This window comes from Anser anser (genome assembly GCF_964211835.1).
Source record: "Anser anser genome assembly, chromosome: 1".
NCBI classification, from domain to species: Eukaryota; Metazoa; Chordata; class Aves; order Anseriformes; family Anatidae; genus Anser; species Anser anser.
Genome location: NC_139720.1, coordinates 2,673,129 through 2,695,380, shown reverse-complemented (window position 1 = coordinate 2,695,380; position 22,252 = coordinate 2,673,129). Strand labels below are relative to the sequence as shown.

Here is a 22,252-nt window from a genome sequence, read left to right as displayed (position 1 = left end):
CTTCCAATGCACCTTAAATGAAAGGATTTATTCCAAATTTACAAAAGGGAAAGTGGGGGGGGGAAGGGATAACCAGCCTCCATGACTAAGGTTTGAGGATGAAGACAAAGTCCACGTTACACTATTGAAGAAATAAGATGAGCACTTGATAGGAAAAAAATAAAATAAATAAATAATTAAAAAAAAAATGGAAACAGTGCTACAGGATAGATAAAACAGGAAAAGGCTATACCAATATCTGCCAGGCACAAGCTCTGCTCTTAGAGATTATATGGGGTCTTGTCCCAGCACGCTCCCTGGGATCCAGCTGTGGCAAACTGGTCTTGCTGGAGAAGGAAATGGGTCCTTGGGACTGTGATCAGTCAGGCACCCCCAGTCACCAAATATTCTCTTACAGATGGGGATGGAGAGCAGGTAACCATATATCCTCGCTTTCTTTCCAGCTCTGATGGGGTAGGAAGGAGGTGCTCAGGGACTTTCTGTCCCTCTCTCTGTGTCACCACCTTATTAAGGAGGTGGACTGCACTGAAGCCCATGTGGTACTATAGGTTTATTAGTTTTTTTTTTTAATATTGTTTCTCTTTTGAGTCATTCTATTCTGTGATTAGCAAATTATTATTTTTTTTTTTTTTGGTGAGCATACAGATTAGGCATTAACCTGGATTCAGCAAGGTTGGCTGCTCATTTTTGCCAGATTCTGGGCAATTCTGCAATACTGAAGGTGGCAGTTGTCTTCTCCCCAGCCTAAACATCTGAAATGCAAGGGTGTTTTACAGCCTCCTAGTACATCCGAGCTTATCCATCCCCTTCTAATTGAAAATTCACAAATCATCCATCCTAAGAAGCAGCTGTTGCACCAGTTTAGCAAGTTTATTAAGACCTTGGCTATCAGAGAGTTCTACGCATTTCTAAAAGCCTGAATAAAAGGAAGGAATTTCTAAAAAATAAACAGATTTAAGGAGGAGGTACTTAACTGTGAAAAAAAAAAATCAAGTGGAAGAGCACTTGTTTCAGGCTCCCAGTGGATACTCTTAAATCGCTCTTGGCAGGATTTCAACCATCTTCACCTGGAATAATGCAGAAGTAGGCATTCAGATTTTGGTGATGCTGGAGAGAAGAGCACCTGGACCAGCTTCACACTCCCTGCTTAGCTGCTCTGAATCTTGGCCAGAACCACTAAAGCAGAGATCCACTAAAATCGGTATGAAGCAAGCTCCTGAGCATCCCTGAGGCTCTCCAGATGAGGAGACTGAGAGGAGCTCAGAATCAAACTCAGATTTAAAATGACAAAGTCATTTTTAATCCTGCAGTTCCTTCAGAACATTTCCCAAGCTCACGAAGCCCAGAAATGGTTTGGTAATAGCAAGTAATTCGCCATTAATGGGCAAAATCAGAGCCTGAGCAGAAGCCAAATATCTGTTTGATAATAGCTGATTAAGAAGGAGGTGGGCACAAATGCACCTCCAAACTTCCCCAGAGCACCCTGTGCTGCCCTCCTCACCCCAAAACCTGAGTTCTGATCCTCTGATGTCTATGACCCCAAGGTGCCTATAACCTGCACCTTCATTACGGGACACCCCAGTGCCAGGTTTTAAATATATCTCTTAAAATCTTCAATCCCTCTCACCCTAGAATAAATATTGGCCTTTTTCATAAGAGCACACCTGAGGATTCACCGCTGGGGAGAGCCCAGGGGCTGAGAGCAGATGTGTCCTTAGGTCAATGCAAACCCTATTGTCATTTACCACCGCGACCCGCCGCTGCCCTGACAGGAGCAGATATACGAACCTACATCTGTTATAGTAAACTAGACAAGGTCAGGGCACAGAATCAAACTCCAGCACACAATTACGCATACTTTTAAGCTGCTGGCGGGCTATCTGTCACAGCTCAGACTGCAGCTAGCAGCCTCCCAGGCTGGCTAGACCTTGGAGGTCTACATTGGCCAAGGACTGTGTTTGGTCACCCCATTTTGGAGAACAAGAAAATTTAGGCATGTGAACACAATAATGCTGTGTCTCAGGGCTGGTGAGTGACCTCTATCCCATGTCATGTATGATAATGACACAGCCAGACAGCCTGGGGCAGAGACTGATCTCTTCTGCAACCTGTCCTTTGAAAATGCCACCTTGCTGTAGGTCTCCTTGCACCAAGGGTGGAAGTCGTCCAACTGCATTTGTAATAAATAGAGAAGGGAGAAGAGGAAGTCAAAGGAGGAATGCTGCCTTCTGCATGGAAAACAGACCCCCCCAGGCTGTGCACCGTGGACTGACAAGTGCATGGTCCCTGAGTGCCATCCTACTGCTCTGAGCAGAGGTCGGGTGGTGGCTGCACACCTCCTGGCTGATGGCAAAGCCTTGCTCACCCTCAGGACTGTTTGGCAAGAGCTAGAACAAATCCTGCTCGCCTGTCCCCCCTGCACACCAAGCCAAGCCAAAACCTTCCCATCTTTAGTGCCTGATGCATTTGTACAGTCCATTTAGTCTCTTAGCAATATTGGGAAGAAAATAGTGATCCCTGGCTTGGGGTTGCAGAGATCATTGCTGCTGGGATGGCTCAGGTGGGATGTGGGCCACCGTATCTGCGGGTGGCCACCAACCTCCATGCCACCAAATGTCCTGCTGGACTGAAGGTCTTGGCTGCTCCAACACACTGCCATGTACCTGCCTCTGAGTGTTATCTTCATTAAATCTTTGCCCGCTGCCAAACTCAGAAATCCCCTATGAGCCGTGTTTTCCTTCAGGACATGCACAACATACACAGACGAGAGAGAGCGCTGGGGAGAAGATGGATGGAGGGAAAGCAAGAAGTCCCATGAGCATTTTGCCCATGGCTGTGGGGTGGAGGAGATGGCTCTGTCCAGCAGCAGGGCTGAGAGTGGCTCAGGGGGCCAAGCCAGCACATGGCAAGGAAAGCAGCAATCGTGCCCAGGGGGGATTGGGGTACAGAGACTGCCAGGGAAGCAGGGTGACCGAGGACCAGGGGACATCTCTGGGGTGGGAGAGCTGTCTGGCAGCCCCCAGCAGGGTGGATGGGGTGATTGGGAGGGTGCAGAAGGGGCTGAGGCCATATCCTGACTCTCTTATCTCCTCCTGCCATCCAAGCTGGCTGGACTGAGGAGAAGAGCACGCTGAGAGATGGTGGATGTGCGGCTTGTCACCATGGAAACCCCTTCCCCAGCATCCCTGCACCCACCGGGGCACACTCACATCATGGGGGGCTGTAGGGCCCCAGGGGAGGAGCAGCAGAGACAGGGTGCCCCTGGCACTCAAGGGTCCCCAAAAGGGACAGGGTCAGGCTCTGCACACCTCGGCCACGGGGGATTGCAGCCCCAGCCCTTCGTTAGTCCTGGCACTTAGCAGGAAAGCTGTGGAGCCTCCTGAGAGCCTGCGAGGCCATCCTGGGAGGCAGGAGGTGGCAGGGCACCAGGTAAGGATGCTTCCAAATAATGAAAACTCATAATAAACCTCCCTTTGGTCATTTAGTCTGGAGTTACCCAGCAGGGGGTACTTGCTCCTGGAGAGAGGTGACCAGGAGGTCTGCTGGTCACAGGTGACAGTAAGGCAAGCAGTACCCCTAAAATATCACTAAAACATCCATATAAAATGTCCTGCTTAGCACTGCATCATGTAAATCCATGTCAGTTGTCTTCATGCATCTTCCCATCATGGTGCCTCTCTCAGGGCCATTGGTCCCTTCTGCCTACCCCATGCTCATGCCACCACCAGCCTGGTCATGGGAAAGACCCAAAACCCCAAGGTCAGTCAGAGGCAGCATCCCAAATCCCCCTTTTCTCTCTCCCAGGAAGGTGGTGCAGGAAGGATGGATGCAGGGTTCAGATCCCACGTTCACATTCTCCCCTCCACCACTTCACCCTACTAATAAAAGTCCTTGCAGGATGAGGTCTGCAGGGAAAGGATTCCTGGGGCAACCCCATCGGCTCTTGGAGGTGCTTCAGAAATGCCTGGAGATGGCAAAACCCACCTTAAACCATGCACATGGGTTTAGAGCAATACCCAGGAGTCCTCAAGGGAACCTGAACCCAGACTTGAGCAGGATTCCTGCTTTGTAGGTGTTTGGCAGTCTCCTCAACATGTTTCATTTTTTGTGTTTGTTTTGTTCTGCGCAGTATTTATTGTGTGTTTGCTGCTGTGTTTTACCAAACTACAAGAAATATGTAAACAGCAAATGATCAAAGCAATATATCTTTTATATCTAAAAGCAGGCAAGCCAGATGGAGTTAATTAATGAAGATGTTTAGCAAGACTAGAATTTAGCTCATATGCAAACAGGTTGTTCCCAGAAGCATCAATCTAATCCAATAAACAATTTGTGGGGGTGTAAGAAGCACTGCTTTGTTCCTTCCTTTCCATCACAAAGAGCCGAGCAAAACTTTTGTTGTTGCTATTTAATCCTGGTGAGAGAGCTTGTAGTTAACAGCAACAAAAGGCTGGAAACGTCCCTGTCTCCTTGCCTTGCTCCTGTTGCTGAAGGCGGAAGAGCAGTCGAGTATCTAAAGCAAATTCAATGCTCAGCCTCCTTCCTCAGACTGCCAACAAGGGAGCTAATTATGGCCAATAGTAACGATGCGGACATCATTGCAAACCAGCCTGCATCCAGCCAAGACTCCAGCTCTCGATCAGATGATAATTCAGGATGTTATGTCGGATTTTATCTTTATTCTACAAGATATTACTAGACATAAACCGTTATAATGCCCCAAGTGACAGCCCGCTCAATCACTCCGTGCTGTGATCCACCCTATAACTCAGATTTACGGGCCAGCTTTATGCCACAGATGATCAATCTATTACCTGGCTCAGGTTGCAGCAGAGCCGGCGATGCCAACCCCAGCTCAGCCGGCAGGAAAAGCAGAGCCGGACGCCTTACGTGGCTGTAAGTGGTCCTGCACCTGGTGTATGCCATTCCCAGGGGATCTAAATGAAGATGTTATTATTCTGGAGGTCTTATTAATGGGTCCAGCATCATTTCTACATTTGAAACCAAGAGCGGAGGAGAATGGCTCCAGCTTCCTGTGGCCATGCTTGGGCACCTCAGTGCCTGTCCCAACACCTGCATTTTCAGAGTGGCTCTCACGAGATGCCGAGGTTTGGCTCAAAGAGATGTGAATTGCCACACGTGGCAGCCAGAGATGGGATCAACCCCTCATGGCTCCTGTTGGCCATCTCTGAAGTCATACAACCCTTTGGCTCGTATGGTTTTTACCTCCCCTTCTTCTCATCATGCTGCCCACAAAACTTTGTTGAGGTCTGCACCTTGTGTGGGACGGAGAGATGGGATTTGTTTTCGCCCAGGCCTGGCCAAACAAACACAGGCAACGCTGCACCTCAGAGCCCAGAAAGGTACCTTGGGCCAGCATCTCCCCCAGCCAAATATCCCCAACCCAATGGGCCACCGAGTGATGAGCTGGTGGAGGCCCAGCCGCAGCCTCCTGGCAGCGGTGGGAGGAGGTTTTCTGGGGGTGGCAATACAAGGCTGTGACTACAAAACCCGTAAAAAGCCACTAAATTCTCCCTTTCTCCCTCCTCTTTTTCCACAAAACATGGTCGGCCCAGCCAAAAATATGAGATGGAGACAAGAGAGGTCACTGCCCAGCCACCGCCCATTCAAGCTCTGTCAACCCATGGTTGTTGCTTCAAGAGCCATTGAACCTGGCCCTTGTGCTGCCGTTAACAGAGGGCTCAAAGAACTCCCTTACCCAGGAGAAGGCCTCTTATTTGGTGTTTCTCCTTGTAATGACTATTATAAACCTGCTTGTTTTGAGGGCAGATTGCCCTGAAACCCGCAGGTACCATCACCCATCAGCTACTCTGCTCACACCAGACTATTGAGACTGCGGAGACACAGACACAAATACAGAGACTCCCCAGGAAAGGAAAACATCTGGATAACTTTGTTTTCTGGATGTGACACCCCCTCTTAACGCTGATATCTGGGAGCCCTGGGGTCAATTCTGCTTCTTCCTGCAACTCCCCCTCCACCTCATCACACTCTTCCAGGGACTCTGAGCACACCTTTGCTTTCAGGCAGCAAGTCATTGATCTCCATGTCTCTCCAAACACAGGAAAAAAAAATATATATATATATATAGGCAAGGAAGAAGAGAAACAGGTTTTAAACTTTCTCCACACACAGAAAAATAGGTAAATAAATAAAAAAGCCTTTTCTGTTTAGTGAGGACCTGGTTTGTTTTTCCCCCGTGGGATGGAAAGCAGCAAACAAGAGAGAGGCAGAGTTTAAGGAGCGCTGTGTGCACGTGTGTGCGCCCATGTTGAACAACAGCTTTAACTCCAGGACCAAGCAGCTTTCCTCAACTTTTAGGTAATGTGAAGCCTCCAACCCAAAAATGGGTCTGAAGCCTGAAGATTTGCCCTTGTTATCCTCACACCCGCCGTGGCTAAGAAAGGTCAAAATTGTTTTAGAAACCACTTATGTCTCATCTGTGCTGCAGAGCAGACATCTCTCTGGCTTCCTCGAGCTGCAGCAAGCTTTCAAACCAAATGGATCAATAATAGCTTTTAGAAATTATCATCAAGAAATGAAAGGCTTGGCATTGCACATCCACTTAGGTAGCTTTAACTACAGCAAATTAACATGAAACTGAAGTCAGTCCCAAATGAAGGCATGTCTCTGAGACACTGGAGCCTGAAATGGCCTTTATGATGTAAATTTATATTAAGTACCAGCAATCTTTGTGCTTCCTTCTTTAGCATTTCACTTTCAGTTGGCTCCTTTCCGAGCCTATTTTAGCGGGAGATTTCTTAGACACGGGGACAAAGCCGCTGTCAGTCACTTTTCTGTTTACACTTTCTGAGGACATTGATGGTCAGATGAAACTACAGACTAGGCTTGTTTAAGAGCCGTGGGTGTGCTCAGGGCTTGGGTTGGAAATCTCTCTGCTTCTCCTGCCTGGGCTGGGGACCACGGTCCCTGTTATGAGTGGCCCAGGTGGGGTCTGATGGACCTCTGCTCTCCTGACCAGCCGCTTTGTATGGACTTAACAAACCTGGGAAGAGAAAAAAAATGTTTTGTGGGTAAGAACCATGTCCCTTTCCCTTTGGTGAAGAGGAGAGCTCCAGGGGTTGCCCCTGTGTCCCTAGGAGGATCCTGCCCAGCTCCTACCGTAAGTTGCAAGATGGGAAAACATCATGGTTTACAGTGGTTGTTGTTGTTGTTGTTATTGTTGTTGTTGTTTTTTTAAGCTGTGGAGCAAAAATAATGATCAAGGTCAGGGAACCAATTCTGGAATGTGATCTCCTCCCCCTGTCCTTACCCCTCTTCCCAAGCAGGCATTGTTCTCTGCAGCACGTTCCCTGCAACAAACTGTGGCAGATGCCTCCAGGAGCATCAGAAATCTTTCACCCTAAAGGGTCCTGGGTGACCAGGACAGAGGGCTGGGAGAGCCCTCAGACAGGGCAGCTGCTGGATCTGGGAGGATCTGGGCTTGTTCCTTTCCCCTCCACTGAGTCTCAGCAAGGAGAAGGGCATGAAATGAAAGCAGGTTACAGAGAATTTTGCTGGCAATATTTCATGCTGCCCCTACTCTGTTCTTTCCTACCGAGTATTCCCAGCCTGAATATTGAGTAACCAGAGCTTCAAAACACACGTGGAGGTGATAGATTGCTGCTGAATGCAGGCTGAAGTTTTAAGCCAACAATTACTTTTCTCTGAAGACTTCTTCCCCACCAGGAACCGGGGAACAAAATACCTTTGAATTGTTTTTATGAACAATGCTGTCTTCTGCACGGTAACTGGGATCTTTAAAGGAAGCTGGGTTATGAATAGCTCTCATTACTGGGGGGAAAAATGCCTGGTACCATGTTGGCATTTTCTGTTCGTGCGCCTCCTGTATGTGCAGGGGATTAATCACCCCTTTTAAGGAGGATCAGAGCTGAAATTATTAACCTCTGAGCACAAACCCAATTTAAAAAATGAAGGAGCCCGCTTTGAGGCTGCCTGGGAGCCCAGAGCCCTCTCCTTCCCCCTCCTCTCCTGCAAGCGGGAGGAAATGAGCCTTCCCCAGAGAGAGCCGAGATGGACTTGGGCAAAACGAATGTCTGGGTAATCCCGTAAATCAGCGGCAAGTAACTCCTGTCTGGGGGAAGGGATTGCTTAAAGACCGGAGGCAGAGGCAAACAGTGGGCATTGGGAGAAGAGCACGGAGGGGCTGAAGATACCCCGAGAGGCACCGTGCCGGGAAGTCGTGATGGGCATTTTTACTGTTTAAGATGTCGGGCATCAAGGCTTGGCAAGTTGTACATCACCCTCCAAAAAAAAAAGAAAAACTAAGAGAAATATCTACCGTATTAAACATTTAATAAATGGTTGGCTCTGCTTCACAGACATGAATTTCCCATAGACATTTTTTGGGTCTTTTCTGGGCAGGAAGCTTGCCTGCCCTCGACACCTCACAATCTTGAGCAAGCCTTGTACAGGCTGAGGTCTGGGAAACAAAATGGGTAGCACGTGGTGCCACAGGGCATCAGGGACGGCAGTGAGAACAGATTTTTTTCCTATTTTTATATTTTTAAATCATGTGGGAGAAAGTGACTATTTGGGTGCTGCTGTTTCACACCTGCCAAGCCTGTGGGCACGGGGTGCATGGTCCCCATCTCCTGCCCAGGACACCACAGGTTGGAAAGTATGGTGTCCTGGGGAGGAGATGGGGACCACACATCTCATGTCCACAGGCCACATCCAACACAGTCCCTTAGTTCTGTTTGTCCGAAGCAAAACTCAATAAAGGAAGGAGAGTAACGCACACAGAGCCCACTCTTGGCGGATAGATTAAAAACTGCATGCCCACACTTTCTCTGCCCCTGTGTCTACAGAGCATTTCCCAGCCTAACATAGTTATTTTGGCCAGGCAGGGGAAATAAAGGCATGGAAAGGCTGAACAATACACCCAGAAATACTCAAAATAGAAACCACAGACCCTGATGTGCAGCTCTCGGCATCCCGTGCATGGCCCAAAAATAATGCTCGGGTTGGTTCAGCCCATGGCCTCCTGGGGAAGCAAGGTGAGTGAGAACATCCTCTGGCCTCCTTGCCTTGACGACCACCACCTCCCCTTGTGCACCGGGTCCCATCAGACCCAGAGGAGCCTCAAACCTAGCTAAAAGCATGAGGAAGAGGACATGCAAGACCACTAGCTGACACCAGGTAGGAGGAAACACGGCCCAGCAAGAGGCACTGCCTCTCCAGGGAGCCCTGAGTCACCGTGGGCTGATACTCACAGCTTTATTGTGATATTTGGTTTCTTGGTAACAGCAGACCAAGCTGCAGCAGCAGCAGCAATCAGCTTCGTTCTAAACCCCCAAAAGTGCCACGACGTCAGATTAAAAAGCTTCCATTTAAAGGGAAAAAAAAAAAAATTACAAGGCGAGACTCGATAGTGATTCATAACGCTGCTGCTCTCCAGGCTCCCTAATGGGTGCACTCTCCATTGAAGGAAAAGGCGCCATGCAGGGAGTGAATGATTTCGCTAGACTCTGTGCCACGAAGGCAGCGCGCCCGGGTCGATAGGCAGATCCCAGAACACTCTCTGCTTACCGTAACGTTAGCAGCAGCCGCACATTACCCATTCGGAGAGCCTGGAGTGGGTTCTCAACCACCTCTCGTTTTACTGGAGGCTATTTAATATTCTCTCGCTGTTGACGCCCTGCCTCTCCCCCGCCTCCTCTCTTCTGCTGCTTTCCCCCAAACCTGCAAGAACAAATAATGCACGCACACTTGCTGCGGCACTCCTTCGCTGCTCCTCCAGGATGGCAAACTGGGACCAAGGAGCAGGAGCTGGGAGATTTCCCTCCTGCACCATGCTAAAGGATGAAGGATATTGCCCACCGAGCCGGTGTGTTACCACCTATCTGCTCCAGCCACAGGTCCCGTGCCCCATGCCCAGCATTTCTGCAGTACTTTGCACAGAAGGGATCGGTGTGTAAGGTGCAAAACCACAAAGTGCATCCATGCTCTGCTCTTTTGCCTTTTCTGTGCTCCTGGAGCTGTATGTGGATCCTGTGTTTTTCAGGCAAACACAGAGATTTTCATTTGTTTGCTTGATTCCGGGAACCTTAAGCAAAACAGCTGATATGAGGAGATCTGGAGACCCTTCCCACCCCGAAGCACTCCCTCGTTATCAGCCAGACCCCACTCCCCAGCTCCTCACCCCCTTTGCAAAGCATCAGGCCCTACTATTTAAAGGAGGCTACGGTGGAATATAGATTTCTTGTTTGCTTGTTTTTAAGAAGAGACATTAGAAGACATTCAAGCTGACTTTGACCTTTTCAAAACAGCCCAAGTGTTAATAATATTAAAACTGAGAGGGGAAAAAAAATCCTCCTAGTTTGACACGAGAAACGTGGCGGGGGAGATCCAGTAAATTCTCACGGGCAGCCTGGCAAAAAAGGTTCCTGTCCATTAACGGGTCTTCAGCAGTTCATCTCCTTGACCCCCCACCACTTTTCTCCCACTGATCCCTCTGCAGAGCTAAATCCCTCTGCTGCAACCACCCAAACAAACCTCTGAACAGCTTTGCAAGGAGAAAAGGACCTGGTTTTTAGGGAACGTGAGAACAACTCCTCGAGATCAGGTTTTACGGAATAGCGGAGAAGTGGGCTCCAGCGTTTCCCAAGTCCCTTCCAGCTCTGCTATTTTTATGCAACCAACAGATTAGCACGAAGCTGAGCCTGCTGAGCTTGCAGGGTTTTTGGGAATTCGATCCCCAAAACGAGCCCACCTCCCAAATGAGCACTGGCAGTCAGAGCTGGGCAGGGGGTAACAGGACAGCTGCTCTGCCCCCGGCCGACCTCAGGACCTGCCAAGGAAGGAGGGATGGTCTTCCTGTGTAGGGTGCTCAGAAAATTAACAAGGTTTCGGGTGACAGCTGAACCGAAAAGACAGCTCCAGCCACTGACTTGCAAACTAAGCCGGTAGAAGTGCCTCCAGTAAGGCAGCCTACGGGCATTAGAGACATGCAGGATCTTATACGAGGGGTGGAACAATCCTCGTTTCCCAGGAACAGCAATAAACTTCAAAATGGTTACCCCAAAGGTGTCCCCAGCAGCTCGGCAGTGTGCGAAACCCCTGCAGTAAATGTCCCATCACTCCTGCAGTTACCTCTGCTGCCTTGGGTCCTCTCCTGACCATGGCCCAAAGACTTGTGGATTTCATTGCAAGGTGCCCCAAAAGCATTTAGGGTTATTTTTCCTCCAGACCATCCCATTCTCACATCAGACAGAGCTGGGCTGCCCCCGGGGCTACCGCAGCGCAGCCATCCAAGGTGCTCCCTGCAGCCCAGGGGCTGAGCACGCTCCTCTTCCCAGCAGCTACTGGCTTGAGAGAGAATCAAACTAATTACCTTAGTAATTACCCAACTAATTAGCTCTCTAATTACCCAGCGTCTTTGTTCGCAGGGAGCTGACGTTCCTGCGGAGGAGCCATGGCACAGCGCCTCGAGGTCCGGGTCCCCCCCACCCCACGCTCAGGACCTCTCCCTGTCCTCAGGGAGGGACGGATTCTGACCCGGCTCCTGTCGGCAGGTTTGCACTGCAGCACCTTCACTGTGCGTGAGTTTCCCTGGTGGGAATGCCCTCAGCACCGTGCTGTGGGCTCAGCACCCCCTTGGACCCCCCTGGGGCCTCAAGAGCCCAGGTCTGGTTGTGAGGCAGGGCTCTGCCGAACTGCAGTGTGGCAGGGGGTGCTTAGCCCTAAAACCAGCCCCCGGCTCTTTTAAGGAAGATTCGTTGTTCTTACAGCACAAGCACGAACGGTTTCCTTGATGCTGACACGGGGATGGCTTCGAAGGAGGCGATACAGGAGCCTGAGTGTTACCAGCTGGCACGGGACAACTGTCTTTTGCTCCCTGGGTCTTGTAAACGAGATTCGGCTCACGGGGCAAATGAATTCGGCTCCCTCCTTCGTGTCCTGCCACGTGGGATGCGAGGCTTGCCCTGCTCCGTCTCTTGGTGGCACCTCCTGGAAAGCTGAGCTGGGTTAGGGATCTCGAGGTGCTAACAGAACAGCAAGTTGCACAAGGGAAACCCAAGAAAGAATCATTTTGCCTTGCCCAAACCTGAGCAGCACTCGCAGGTGGAGGGAAGACCTTGCAGAGAAGAATATCGACTAGAATTTCTGATTGTTTTTTTTTTTTTTTTTTGGAAAGGAAAACAAAAAGGGTAGGAGAGAGAACGGCCTCCTTTCAGCAATTCAGACAATGTAGGAGGTATAAATGTCACTCAGACTGAACCAAGGGGTAGGAGAACTAACCCCCAGAAGCTGTTCTGTGAATGATCATTAGCGTATGTGACAAAATGCCAGCCGGAGACTGAATCGTGCCAGCCGGCAAACTTCGCAGTGGTAAATAGTTTCCTTGAGCACCACGGGCTGACAGTGTGACGAAGACTCAGGGCTTCCGCTGGGGCTCTCAGCACCAGGAGCTGTCGGTTTTATAGATCTGACAGGAAAGATGCCAGGTGGATGGGGCAGATTTCCGAATTTCATGCGCAGGTATGTTTGTGTGCATGACAAGGAGAAAAAAAAATAAATCAATAAAGCCAAGACCTGATCCCTAAAGGGTCTCTTCTCCAGTAGGCTTCAGCTTGAGAGATGCCATGAAATCCATCAGATGGAGCCCACCTGAGACTCCTTCCCCTCTTTAGGCTCTCTCCAAAAGAGCATGGGATCTAAAACCGAACAGAGCAGTGGCAGCTGGAGCTGTAAAATTTATCCCACCCCTTAGTAATTTGCCTATTAAAGCTAGTTCCAAATATCCGTTTAAAATTGTAATGTGGGAATAGCTTAAGAGGCTAAAACCAAAGCCAAAACCCCCCAAACAACCAACTTTGCAAGGTTCTGTTATCTGCCTCAGACACACGACTCCCGAGGAAGGGAAGGAGTATCTGAAGGAGTTGAACACTGCTAAATTACACGGGAATTGGACAGCAGTGATTATTTTGATACTGTTGAAAGACGTGTGATTTGCTCCACAGAAACTGAGCAAGGAACAACGAAAAGCTTTGTTTTAGCTATTACAATACTGCTTGTCCATTTAAAACCCTGGCTAAAATTCCCCTTTGGGGAGAACTGATCAGAGATTATAAGTGACCGACAGGATTATCTGAAGTTTTTCTCCACCACGGGCAGAGAGCATCAGCCCTCCATCTGTTCTCCCCACACAATGCCATTCCCAGCATCCCTTCCGAGCTCAGGTTCCATTAGGCTGAGCTGAAAGTCTCAGTGGGCAACCTTAGAGAGATCTGGTGATTCCTGAGGAGGAGGGAGACCTCCCCACAGGCCTCCATTCTGTAAAAATAAACAGATAAATAATTAAATTGGTAACTTTCATGGTTTTCAATCTTGAAGTGTAGCTACCAGGTAAGTCTTGGCTGTCGGAACAGTGTCCAGACCAGACCAGACCCAGCCAAGTTTTCCTCCTTCCCTCCAGTAGCAGAAGCAGTAGGCTGCACGCTCCTCTTGCTTATGAACCTTGTTTTCTTTTTCATATTGTTAATCCAAAAGGTGGGAAGTGTCTCTATCCCAGACAGACCTACTATTTCCTCGAACAGACGTGTCCAACACCACCTCTCAGCTCTGGTTTCAATGACGCGTGTCCTGCTTGAGCTCTACACCAGCAAGTGGGGAGAAGGGAGGAAGGAAGCAGCCGAAGACTGACGAAGGGATAAGGATGCAGAAGAGGTGGCTTACTGAAGCTCACTCCAGAAACATTCAGAACCGCTGCTCTACTTTAAAGGCAAAAGTTGTCCACCAAGTGGACCGTTTTAAAGTCTACGCTCCATTTGCGGCAATCAGCATCCTCCAAGCTCAAGCAAAACACGGTAGAGATGACACGACTGATGATACAGAAGATGTTTAAAGAACACATCATCTCAAATGAAGCCTGAAACACAGTTGGAAGAAAGCAAGCAAGACTGACTCCCATTGCTCAAGGCTGTCAGGATGGGAAACCAATAAACATTTGGCAATAACAGAGACCTCCTTCCCGACATAGCTCTTCTCCTGATTTTACAGAATCATCTGGCCTTAAAAACGTCTGCTTTTCCTCTATGCTGGAGTTTGCTGCCAATTCGAAGTCTGGCAAGGACGGATCTGCCAGCTTCTTGGCTCTCTGTTACAAAAGAGAACATTATAAAGGAGAATTTGTGAGTTAGCTGATTTGTAAACACTACAGCAAGTCACCATGTAAACATGTCGCTTACATCCCTATTATTTCTCTCAAGCAGTTTACCTGGCACCTGACACTGAATGCCAGGATTTCCCTTACCTTGTGCTATTACTGCTCCTTTGCATGTAAAAAGCCTAGCTCATTTTTTTTTATTATTTTTATTTTTGTAGCATTAAAAACAAAACCAAAAAAACCTTAATTAAAGAGTACTCACAAAGCATCTCAATAATTACGACAGGAGAGATGTTGGCAGTATTTTGAATACAAATGAGATCTGCAGGTGCACTCGCAGTTGTACGGTGTGATGCGGTTCAAACGTAGCCCATTAGGGAAACAGAACAGGTAAACAGACAGCAGAAGGCTCTAGACACATTGCTCATTTGACACTAGGACTACTGTGTAAAAGCCTTCTCTAAGACTGTTTGTCAGACGAATTCTGCAGTGGTTATCTGAACAGAAACAGTTAAATGAAATTAACCCCCGCATTATCGGCATACGGATTACATGATTTAACCCAAATGATGTTACTTGCATGAAGCTGGTTTGCAGTTTGGGGCACTACGTGCCCTTTCATTCCTAAATACTTTCTGAGAAAGGAAACTCTGGCGGTGCATGAATCACAACATGCTATCACATGGGATCCTTTTAGGTTGCTGCGTTGGAAAACAGTTATATGTAAGCACTGTTCCTGAAACCAAGGTTGGTTATGCGTAAAAGTCTATGCTGTAAAGTTTCAGCAATAACATCTGCTGGAAAAACGTGACAGCACAGCAGAAGGAACACCATCAGCCTCCAAGAAATGGAAAGAGAGACAGACTGAGACATTAATCTTGTTCATAAAATACATTTATTGTTGGTACAGAGTGAGGCATATTCGTCAGTACTTGATAGGAGTGAGGAGCACAACAGCATCATTCCATGTAAATAAAGGCCATGTTACATCTCAAGTGTTGGATCATTACCATTCCAGCAGAAGGCCTGAAGAGAGACTTCATTTAATTACATAATTTGTGAAATAAGTTAAAGGAAAATTTACGTCATCATCCATTGTAAGAAACACTTCATGTAAGCAACGAACGCAGGCTGTGCAGTGAGGAGCAGCAGCTGGCTTGCTCACAAAGTACCGCCACATCCCGGCACAGCAAGTGTTACATACCCGCGCCTTTGACAGTGAGAAATTTTTGAGGAGATTCAATGAAATAGCAGCATTTGAAGGATATTTCCCCTTTCTAAGGTCAGTGAGAGGTTCTTTTCTTTTCCTTCCTTCAATCACCAATAAGTGGATTTTACTAAGACTGAACAGTATCCTCGAATGTAAGATTTCTGATGTAATAAGATATAGGTCTTGGCTTTTCAAATGGTCACACTGATTGAGCCGTGATGGCTGCTGCTCTTGAAATGGCTCTTCCAGTTCTTCTCTTTATTGGTCTGCCCTGTAAATGGGCTGTCATATCATTCCTGGGAAAAAATGCTCTTCTGCTGAAATTAGAGTTGATGGTCTTGTGCTTGATTTGGACAATGCCTTTATCCTCCTCTCCCAAGCATGCTCTGCTAAGAAAACGGTTGGGGGAGGGAAAGAGAGAGGGAAAAAACATATTTCAATAAATCAAAGTTATTCCAGAGACACACTGAAGTTTGGCTACAATTCCTTCCTAGGATTTGCAGTATTTTCAATTAAAATACAGAAAAGGAAACACTGTCAACACACACATCACCACAGAGGCAGAACGAAGCTATCTGAAGACTCAACAAGCCAGACATCTGGAGGGCTGAAGAGCTGCAGGAACAATTCCTATTCATCCATCTTAATGCTATCATAGCTCTAGTCATGCTATGTCTATTAAGGAAATTAAAACATCTGACCTTACAATAAGATAAATCCTGTTCCCAGCAGTTACATACTCGAGGAAATATACCCTGAAGTCATACGGCAATAACTATCTCCCCTACCTACCTTCTTCCTATATTCCAAGTCATCATCGAAATCTTGATAGTCTGAACATGTCGCACTGAACCTGCACTTCATTACTCACCTCCTGTGCGCAGTCAGGCCACCAAGAGCTAAAAGTATAGATCTGTCAAGTCCTCCAAGAATTATTTCTACTGCCACACCAGAGAGCTCTGCCATAGAGGTCTTGACTCTATTCAGAGTCTACCAGAAAAATGCAGACTTGCAAGGACAATATGTAGGGCTCTACCAAGAACTTCCTACTGCCATGATCCATAAATAAAGGGGCCGCAGAAACAAGCACATGCACGTGTACTACTTATCTAGATCAGTACAATGAACAGAAAACAGGCTCTAGCGTGCCGGAGACCACCTACATTCACTGATGGACTACGATGTTGACCAAGGCAATCTATTGTTCTTGCCTTCAAAATCCAGAAAATGGGAAAGTTGGTAATTATGAGTCTCCTTGTAAAAAAATAACAGGAAGGGATTTGACAATTTTTTGAGCTTATGTCAGGAGCAGGCCCAGATGTGAACCTTGAAGTTTTACAGGAGACCTACGAAGAGCTGATTCAAATACTTGGTCAGTACATGGCCACACCAGGCATATGCTCTTGCAGGTCTGGACTGTACTGTCAGACACAGAGTTAGGGCTCAGGAAAATTAAAAATAAAGGGAACAGAAACCTGTTGTCACGTATGTCTTTAACCAAATTCTCCTAGTCTTTCTAAAAATTATCTGGTGAACCACTCAACTTGATCAAGCAGTGTTCCTGCAAGGAGGATGAAGATGCGTACCAAGGAGCCGGACAGTGAGCACATGAAAAGATGGAAAATGTCCTCGTGATCACAAATGTTCTCTAGAACTTACGGAAGAGAAGTACATGCTGATGAAATAAAAAGGATCCGTTTTACACTCCCTAGTTGCTTTTATAAACAAAGATAAGGGAAACTTTTACTGGTTAACAAAATCTCCAATCTCAGTTGACAGTCTCCCCGCAGAGATTTCGGTAAAACTGGTGCAGGCTATTTCAACGGGAAGTCTCCTTTTGCAGTTGTACTACAGAAACTTGCTCAAAGCCATTGCTGGGCTGAATATTAACTTTGCGTAAATTTAACACTGCATAAATTAACACGGGAAATTCCCGAAAGATCTGAGCAAAATTCTGTTACTTTTCTTTCACTTAATGTCCTAAGGAAAGCGATTGCAGGTATTTGTTCATCACATGCAGATTTCTGCCCGCAAAATTTCATCTGCAGAAAAGTGGGAGGGTACCAAGGCTTTGTTTTTTGTCTACATTTTTTTTTAACGTTCTTTACTGACTCTTGTAATTTATTATCACTTAGACATTTACTCCATGTATTTAGCATTTTTCCCTTGTGTTTCCTCCATGATATCAATGTAGGCGTGAAGGGAACCTGATCCGACCCTTCCAGAATGAACTTTCTTCAGTCAAGGTGGTGTTAAATAGTGTTAAAAGACAATGTCTTTTTATTGTGTTTCAGCCCACAGTGTTTCCAGCTACACTAAATTTACATATTTTTCCATTAGACTGTGAGATGGCACCTACTAAAATACTGGAGAATGAGGCTAAACAAGATGGGTTTTCGCCGACTAGGATGCATGACTGAGGACCACTCTATCCTCCAATTCAAAATAATGGGCACAAAGAGGCTGGAGAGGCTGAAGGACAGCATTTAGGAGCCAGGCTGTCAGACACCAGCAGCTGTCAGCACCGTTCTTTTAAGTACTTTCAAACCTAACCTGCAGAGACTTGCATCCCGGTGAAATTCAGTGGTCTAACAGGGAACTATTGCATAGACTTCATTACGCTATACTACAGCTGTGTTTCCGTACAGGAATTAGGACTCCCTGTAGATCAGAAAAAAAAATTGGGTATTTCAACAGCCACCTTGTCCACATCAGTGTGTGGTACATTATGACCAGCAATAAAAATGTCAGCGGATGGCATTGCTGGAGATACTTCAGCACTGGGAACACAAATCCATGGCACAGACAATCCTAATATCTTCCCTTTAATGGCTCCATTAAGTAGTTTTTCTCTCTGTTTCCATTATAATAAAATACAAACATTAATAATAGAGCTTAATTTATCTCACGAGCTTCCCCCTGACTTTGGGAAAAGATTTAAACTGAAGATACAACAATGTGTCAAACTCCTCTGAATTAACAGCTCTCTGGGCCTTTCTAACAAGGGGAGAAAAGGACAGATAGAGACATGAGATTACAGACAGGATGAGAAATAAGGAGCATACAGAAGAGAGGGTGAGATAATTATAAGCAAGATAGGAAAGAAAGAGGAGTCAATAAATTCAATTTATGAAAAGCACAGAGTGTGCTCAGCCTGAGCACAAGTGCCCAGACTCACCGCCAGGAAATCGGATTAGTTAACTTATTTGGTTTTCAATATCTTGGTCTATTCCCTCTAGCAAATTTTCTTCTTTGTTTGTTTCTTGTAGCCGGTGTCAGTTAACTTTTTCATTTCTGAATCTACTATTTATCCTGCTCTTCTGTCTTCCAAGCAAGCACACACAGTAGGTAATTTTGCAGTATTTTATAGCAGTGTTTAGCAATTATTTCAAAGCTACTGTTTGTCTGGACTTCCAGGCAATCAGCGAGTAAAAATAATTACAATTACAGCTGCAACACATGGAGGATGAGCTCTAGAGGACTGATGTTCATTATGAAAAACAATCGTTCCTGCTTGCAAATATTTCCATCATAAAAGGCTTCTCTTTCTCTGTTATCATAAGAGAGAAACCTCTCTGAATTCTCATCTTGAAGCATGTGTGAAAGAGAATAAGAAGCATTTAGGAAACACTTTTAACTACTTGACAGGCTTGGTTGAAGATCTTCAACAAAAAAGGTGTTTAAAAAGGGTTCAGAAACCTAATGCTCATATTTATGCAATTTCCTTTTCCTGCACCTTCTGAACATGAATTAATTCATCCTCATCATAGCCTTCTGAAGAAATTACTATCAGATACTAACTTTAGTTATAGCTTAAATATGAATAATTAGGATAAATTTTGTAGTTACTGTTAAAAATAATATAGAATTATAAATACAGTAAATTACCATTTCAGATGATGCAAGCCACAGTGATGTTGACTACCTAACGACCTAATATTATTCACTAGCCTTTTTTTTTTTCTTTTCTAAAATTTCTCAACACATCCCTGGTCTAGTAACTTCAAAATGGATTTTGGAATACAAAAATCATACTAAGGGATATCTTAGAAAAAAAAATACATACACCAATTCTTGCTCATTATAGTAGGAAGGGAATGGAATTAACTAAAATAGTAGCAATCCAATTAAAAAAAAAAAAAAAATCCAGTTCTAAAAGCCACGGAAAACTTACAGCTTAGGGAAGAAGGGGGACAAGCAAAACTTGTCCTGTGCCCAAGGAAGGCACCTGGACAAAACTTACTGCACTTCTCATGCTTGGGTATCTGAGCATGGAGCATTTTAAGAGAGCCTCAGGCTACGCCATCAGGAAAAATTTTCATGAGCAGGGATCCTCCTGGTAGGCTGTAGGGTTTTAAAGGAAATGAAGGAGCACAGGAGCATTAAAAGTGGGCAGCCGAAACACCGAAGGGTGTAATGAAGGAGGTAATTTTGGAAGGAAGGGGTTGATCTCATTTACTTTTATATTTCGTCACGTGTACCCTCTTCAGTCAAAGTTTTCAGTGATGATAACAACATTAACTATCACAAAGAGATTTCAGAGCTGCCCCACAAATTGTCCTGGTCCTGCATGCGGCTCGTTCAGCGAACAAGGACGCTACAGCTGCTGGCTGCGTCTGTCCTCCAGCCAGGCTGCCTATTCAAAAAGGAGCACGCTAGCTGTATAAACAACAAATTATAATAATAGCACCCCACAAACGTGTTGAGTGCTGTGGCCTGCAGAAACCGCTGTAGCACTGCCATGCAACTGTTGCCTCCCACAAAATTTACACAGAGCTAAACCACAAGCAGCACTGACTCCAGGAAGATCTTCAGCAGCGCCAGAGCAGGAGTGCACCAGCAAAACTGCACAAAGGTCACAAGGAAGGATTATGGTCAAAGTCTTACTGCTTTTCTGTACAGGCAGGACTAACTCTAGAGATGATTGCCACTATCAACTACTAAAAGTGCTTGCTCAGTCTCTGCTAACACATTAGAGCATGCGTTTTCACATGTTCAGAGATTAACTCAGACTTTAGCAGAAACAAAGACCAACAGGCTTATTTAAGCACCTTTATATGCACTGCATATATGGCCTGCAAGCACATTTCCAACTGGCTAAGAACACAGTTGAGGTCAACATATATATCACTGTATTTGAAAGATTTAAGATGATGAAAAAGAATCACGTTTAGAACTTGAAGCTTCTTTTAACTGAAATATTTACGCAGTACTGTCATTTCCCTTAAGCTGCACTAATAAAGAATAAAAGTTTATAATCTAAAGTAACAACCCATGCCGTAGCAAATTGGATGGCAGTGGGAAAAGACCAGGTAAATGGCGGTATTAGACTGTGAGTACATAAAAGAAATGAAGACTTCCAACTGGTGAGCAATCTAGTTTTGAGACATCCATTCACCTGTTACTGAAAGTGGCCATATTTATGACAAATAGTACCACTTAGTTAAATCCCCTTGTCTTACTGCTAAAACTGCAGATACCAGGAAACATCTGCCAGCCGTGATAGGTTCTACATTAACCAACAGTTTCCCAAGGGAAGAGATGGAAACCCTATCATTTAAATAAATTGAAAGTGGACTCCATGGAGCTTGTGAGACCACACATACAGGGAACAGTAATGCTTTCGCATGTAAGAGGGACTAATTGGATAATCCAACAGTCTTCCTCTCTCTATCCCATGAATATTTCAGTTGCAATATTTCTACACCCACCTGTTTGGCATGATTGACACAATGCAGGTACTGGCTAGCCAGTGCAGAGCAGCTGAGGGTCTCCTGAGCATGCTGCTGGTAACACTGCAGAATTTTACCCTGCAGATCAGCGCAGACTGGATGAGACTCGTATCGCCTGGGGAAAGAAGAAAGAACATTTTGATTTCCTTCTCAAAAACGTCTCAGGAAAGATGCAACTTTAAATAATGGATGTGAAGGAAAACACTTTAAAGTTAAAAAGGAAGGCTGCAGTCACAAAAACAGTCACAGAACTGCAGGACGCATTAAGCTTCATTGCTGTATAGTCCTAGGACCATACAGTCTTGCTACTTACTAAATATTGCTACTGCATAAGGCAGAAAGCACCCATTGGGCTGACCTAGAGAATGCAAAAAACTTGCTAGCATCAGCAAATTACACAATCTGCTTTTGCTGATCTGATGATAGCCTCTATTTTTGGCGCATCCTCCTTCCCTTCTTCTACCCATCACCTCAATTGTAACCCTGACGCCAGATGTGCAAGTTATTTAGGAATTTTGTCTATTTTCTGTACTGTATGGATTAATTACTCTTGTCATCTTTTTGGCCGATGCAATACACAAAGGAATGGAAACTCCTCTAGTCTGTTCTGCAAAATAACCCCCCTTTTGGACAAAAATCTTGTCATTTGCATTAATCTATGTAATGTTATCTACACTGATAGTGGCACAGAATTTAAATGGGAATGCAATACTTTCCTGATTCAAAAGCAAGTGGATGGCAAAGTGTTAGAGAGATGAAAGGTCCACTGTAATTTCAAGTTAATTGGACATTTGCTTTATCAACATCTTTTAAGGTATTCAAAATCTAGTTACTGTTATACCTCTTTCACAGCAAAAATAAAACATTTTAGTAGTAGAAGAAGAGCCATGAAACTTTATAAAAAAAACATTTAAGGTTCATATAATTTTAAAACTACCATTTGTTTTATGTGTGTGAACTGTATACTTAATACACCTTCCCATTTACCCTCCTGGGAAAGCCCGACAATGGCTGTTCTAACATCCACGGCAGCCCACATTATTTTTAGTTCAATAAGGTCGTAAAAAGAACGAGACTCATCAGCCACAGCATCCTCAGATGAATCCTCTGTTCCTTCCTATTTTGCTGATTGGCCAAGACAGATCTCTGTTTTACTAC

General features: G+C 45.7%; 1 protein-coding gene and 1 long non-coding RNA gene across 6 annotated transcripts in view; one reads left to right on the top strand and one right to left on the bottom strand.

The window, feature by feature from the left end:
* Window positions 1-7,009: 7,009 nt before the first annotated feature.
* On the top strand, window positions 7,010-15,211 carry LOC310887549. The gene is made up of 2 exons (XR_014575746.1): window positions 7,010-7,144; window positions 11,433-15,211. It is a non-coding gene; the product is annotated as an uncharacterized lncRNA (long non-coding RNA).
* Window positions 15,029-22,252, bottom strand: part of CHCHD3 (coiled-coil-helix-coiled-coil-helix domain containing 3) — a 149,855-nt gene continuing 142,631 nt past the window's right edge. For 3 of the 5 annotated variants that reach the window (XM_083813525.1, XM_083813523.1, XM_083813522.1), the window contains 2 exons: window positions 21,074-21,209; window positions 15,029-15,751 (listed from right to left, as the gene is read on the bottom strand). In XM_083813525.1, coding sequence (XP_083669651.1) covers window positions 15,725-15,751; window positions 21,074-21,209 — 163 coding nt within the window. In that variant the 3' untranslated portion in view covers window positions 15,029-15,724. The remainder of the gene's footprint in view (window positions 15,752-21,073; window positions 21,210-22,252) is intronic. The other 2 variants (XM_083813526.1, XM_083813524.1) reach the window with 1 other exon arrangement.